The following is a 5,000-nucleotide window of genomic DNA, read 5'->3' as shown; positions in this document are numbered from 1 at the left end:
TAAACCACTTCACAAATGGCAAAGCTTCAAGGCGGTGTTTTAATGGGTGTTTTATGGTGTTTTAATGGTGTTTTGTGGTGTTTTAAGGATGTTTTAATGGTGTTGTAGGTATCCTGGTGACATGTAGCTAACTTTAAACCACTCCACAAATGGCAAAGTGTTTAAGGCGGTGTTTTAATGGTGTTTTAGGGTGTTTTAATGGTGTTTTATGGTGTTTTAAGGATGTTTTAATGGTGTTGTAGGTATCCTGGTGACATGTAGCTAACTTTAAACCACTCCACAAATGGCAAAGCTTCAAGGCGGTGTTTTAATGGTGTTTTATGGTGTTTTAATGGTGTTTTATGGTGTTTTAATGGTGTTTTATGTTTTAAGGATGTTTTAATGATGTAGGTATCCTGGTGACATGTAGCTAACTTTAAACCACTCCACAAATGGCAAAGCTTCAAGGCGGTGTTTTAATGGTGTTTTAATGGTGTTTTAATGGTGTTTTGTGGTGTTTTAAGGATGTATTAATGGTGTTGTAGGTATCCTGGTGACATGTAGCTAACTTTAAACCACTTCACAAATGGCAAAGCTTCAAGGCGGCACGTGGTGGGATTCCAACCTACACGTGGACGTCTGCCCGATCCCACCACCACCACCACCACCACCACCACCTCATCCACTACTCCACCGCCTCCCTTTGTGGATATGATAAATAGTAGAGAGAAATGGATAGGTTGAGATAGTGAGAGCAAAATAGATAGGTTAGGATACAAAGGAATACAAAGGAAAACCAAACAGCAACATACCTCTTGGTCCTTGTCATGGTGGAATGATCAATGGTAGAATATTTATTTACATCAAGGTTGTTTGTTATAGCCATGAAAATTTTTGAAAACTTCGATTATGTCTCCTGTTATCCTGTGAGAGGCTGTGAGTGCTGTGAAATGCTGTAGTGAAGGGCTGTGAAGGCTGTGAGAGGCTGTGAGGGCTGTGAAATGCTGTAGTGAAGGGCTATGAAGGCTGTGAGAGGCTGTGAGGGCTGTGAAATGCTGTAGTGAAGGCTGTGAGAAGCTGTGAGTGCTGTGAAATGCTGTAGTGAAGGATGTGAGAGGCTGTGAGTGCTGTGAAATGCTGTAGTGAAGGCTGTGAGAGGCTGTGAGGGCTGTGAAATGCTGTAGTGAAGGGCTGTGAAGGCTGTGAGAGGCTGTGAGGGCTGTGAAATGCTGTAGTGAAGGGCTGTGAAGGCTGTGAGGGCTGAAATGCTGTAGTGAAGGGCTGTGAAGGCTGTGAGAGGCTGTGAGGGCTGTGAAATGCCGTAGTGAAGGGCTGTGAAGGCTGTGAGAGGCTGTGAAATGCTGTAGTGAAGTGCTGTGAAGGCTGTGAGAGGCTGTGAGGGTTGTGAAATGCTGTAGTGAAGGGCTATGAAGGCTGTGAGAGGCTGTGAGGGCTGTGAAATGCTGTAGTGAAGGCTGTGAGAGGCTGTGAGTGCTGTGAAATGCTGTAGTGTAGGGCTGTGAAGGCTGTGAGAGGCTGTGAGGGCTGTGAAATGCTGTAATGAAGGGCTGTGAGAGGCTTTGAAGGCTGTGAAATGCAAAGCTTCCAGTCGTTCCTCATACGGCTTGTTTCTCAATCTTGCAATCATCTTGGTCACTCTACGCTGGATCTTTGCCAGGTTTTCAATGTCTTTTCTGTAATATGGTGACCAGAACACACTCACTGTATTCCACCTGAGGACGCACCAATGAGTTATATAAAGTAAGGATAACTTTTTCTGATAGGTCAAGTTTGGAGAGCAAGGATCAGTTAGGTTAGGTCAGGTTAGGTTCAGTACCGGTACATATTTTTACCTTTTGTGTACCATTGGACCATTTTATTGACATTAGCAAGGGTGTATGGAGGGCACAAGATTAATGGCCACAGTCTTCACCATTCTAATCCCCCACATGAGTTTGTGAAGCTGTACAAAATGACCAAATAGTTTACCAGAGTGAATATGGAAACGCGTCATGCTACTGAAGGGCTTAAGGTTATGTTAAAGTTATGTTGGGTTTCTTGAGAGAGAGAGAGAGAGAGAGAGAGAGAGAGAGAGAGAGAGAGAGAGAGAGAGAGAATGATACCTTTAAATGCCCTAAAAACACGTCAAAACACACACAAAACACCTAAACACCACAAAACACCCAAACACCACAAAACACACCCAAACACCACAAAACACACCCAAACACCACAAAACACACCCAAACACCACGAAAAACCCAAACACCACAAACACCACAAAACACACCCAAACACCACAAACACACCCAAACACACTAAACACACCCAAACATCACCACACCCACACACCCAAACACCACAAAACACACCACAAACACACACAAACACCACAAACACCAAACACCACAAACACACCCAAACACCACAAAACACACCCAAACACACACTTAAACACCACAAAACACACCCAAACACCACGAAACACACCCAATCACCACAAAACACACCCAAACACCACAAAACACACCCAAACACCACAAACACCCAAACACACAAAACACCCAAACACACAAAACACACCAAACACCACGAAACATACACCAAACACCACAAACACACCCAAACACCACAAAACACACCCAAACACCACAAAACACATCAAAACACTACAAAACACACCCAAACACCACAAGACACCCAAACACTGTAAAACACACCCAAAACACAACAAAACACACCCAAACACCACAAAACACATCCAAACACTCTAAAACACATCCAAACACCACAAAACACACTCAAAACACCACAAAACACACCCAAACACTCTAAAACATACCCAAACACCCTTTAAAACCAGGCAAACATCAGAACCCCTTTAAAAAAAAACTTTTGAAAACACCCACACACTTGATCTAACCCAACGCAACCCAGCACACACACTCCCAGCACTCTCGCACTGCCCTCCTAGCTATGCCGTGGCGGACGCAGCTCACAGAGGCGTGTGGGAGAGAAACACTGACCAGCTCGTCGTGGTAGCGGGGGAAAGCGGCGCTGGGAAGACGGAGGCTGCGAAGTTGGTCTTACAGTACGTGGGTGACAAATCTCAACCTTCTCCTAGGCTGCTACAGTGTAACCCCGTGCTGGAAGGTTAGTGGTGGTGGTAGTAGTAGTAGTAGTAGTAGTAGTGGTGTTTTGTTGGTGTTTTTGGTGTTTTAATGGTGTTTTGTGGTGTTTGTCTAGTAGTAGTAGTAGTAGTAGTAGTGGTGTTTTGTTGGTGTTTTTGGTGTTTTAATGGTGTTTTGTGGTGTTTGTGTATGTTTTATGGTGTTTGTCTTCTAGTAGTAGTAGTAGTAGTAGTAGCAGTAGTAGTAGTAGTAGTAGTAGTAGTGGTGTTTTGTTGGTGTTTTTATTGATTTTGGTGTTTTAATGGTGTTTTATGGTGTTTGTGTATGTTTTATGGTGTTTTCTAGTAGTAGTAGTAGTAGTGTTTTGTTGGTGTTTTTATTGAGTTTTTTTGGTGTTTTAATGGTGTTTTGTGGTGTTTGTCTAGTAGTAGTGGTAGTAGCAATAGTAGTAGTAGTGGTGTTTTGTTGGTGTTTTTTTGGGGTGTTTTAATGGTGTTTTGTGGTGTTTGTGTATGTTTTATGGTGTTTGTCCAGCAGCAGCAGCAGCAGCAGCAGCAGTGGTGGTGTTTTGTTGGTGTTTTATTGAGTTTTGGTGTTTAATGGTGTTTTATGGTGTTTGTGTATGTTTTATGGTGTTTTCTAGCAGCAGCAGCAGCAGCAGCAGCAGCAGTATTGGTGTTTGTGTTTAATTGAGTTTTTGGTGTTTTAATGGTGTTTGTGGTGTTTGTGTATGTTTTATAGTAGCAGCAGCAGCAGCAGCAGCAGCAGCAGCAGTATTGGTGTTTGTGTTTTTATTGAGTTTTTTTGGTGTTTTAATGGTGTTTTGTGGTGATTGTGTATGTTTTATGTGTAGCAGCAGCAGCAGCAGCAGCAGCAGTAGCAGCAATGGTGGTGTATATTGGTGTTTTTTGGTGTTTTAATGGTGTTTTGGGTGTGTTAGTTGTGTTTTAATGGTGTTTTGGGAGGATATGTGGTGTTTGGTGTGTTAATGGTGTTTTAATGGTGTTTCAGTGATGATTTTCGTATTGTAATGGCGTTTGGATGGTGTTGGTGGTGATTATGGTGGTGTTTGTGTTTTGATAGTGTTTTATGGTGTTTTAGTGACTTTAATGGTGTTTTAATGGTGTATTTGGTGTTTTATTAACTTCTTTGGTGTGTTTGTGTATGCTGTGGTGCGTTGCTGGTGTTATGGTGTGTTTGGGGTGTTTTAATGGTGTTTTGTGGTGTTTGTGTTTTTTTGTGTTTGCAAGTGTTTTTGTTGATTTTTGGCGTGTTTTGGTGTTTTTAGTGGTGTTTTTAATGGTTTAAGAGTGTTTTATGGTGTTTTAATGGTGTATAATGGTGTTTTATTGGTATTTCCGTGGTTTAATGGCATTTTATTGGTGTTTTTCTGGAATATGAGGTGTTTTTCTGGGTATATTTGGTGTTTTGGGGTGTTTTCATGTGTTTTGGTATGTTGGTGTATTTGGGGTGTTTTGGTGTTTTAATGGTGTTTTTTTGGGGGTGTTTTGGTGTTTGGAATGTTTTTAGTGTTTTATGGTGTTTTGGGTGTCTTAATGGTGTGTTTTGATGTTTGGAGTGTTTGTAGTGTTTTATGGTGTTTTAATGGCGTTTTAGGTATGAATTGGTGTTTTTGGGTGTTTAAATGGTGTTTTTGTGGTGTTTTTGGGTGTTTTATTATTTATTTTTCTTTTTTTAGTTTATTTCTTCGTCTTGTTTGTCCTCCTCCTCCTCCTCCTCCTCTTCTTCTTCTTCTTCTTCTTCTTCTTCTTCTTCTTCTTCTTCTATTATTGTCTTTTCTCATTATTGTAGTAGTAGTAGTAGTAGTAGTAGTAGTAGTAGTAGTAGTAGTAGTAGTAGTAGTAATAGAATTGTTTATAATCGAATTTT

At 41.3% G+C, this 5,000-nt stretch overlaps 1 protein-coding gene across 3 annotated transcripts in view; it reads left to right on the top strand.

The window, feature by feature from the left end:
- Window positions 1-5,000, top strand: part of LOC123504168 (unconventional myosin-Ia-like) — a 45,358-nt gene that overhangs the window by 8,963 nt on the left and 31,395 nt on the right. For all 3 annotated transcript variants that reach the window (XM_045254508.1, XM_045254524.1, XM_045254514.1), the window contains exon 4: window positions 2,954-3,132. In XM_045254508.1, coding sequence (XP_045110443.1) covers window positions 2,954-3,132 — 179 coding nt within the window. The remainder of the gene's footprint in view (window positions 1-2,953; window positions 3,133-5,000) is intronic.

The sequence above is a fragment of the Portunus trituberculatus genome, chromosome 2 (assembly GCF_017591435.1).
Source record: "Portunus trituberculatus isolate SZX2019 chromosome 2, ASM1759143v1, whole genome shotgun sequence".
NCBI classification, from domain to species: Eukaryota; Metazoa; Arthropoda; class Malacostraca; order Decapoda; family Portunidae; genus Portunus; species Portunus trituberculatus.
This window is presented reverse-complemented; position numbering and strand designations above follow the sequence as displayed.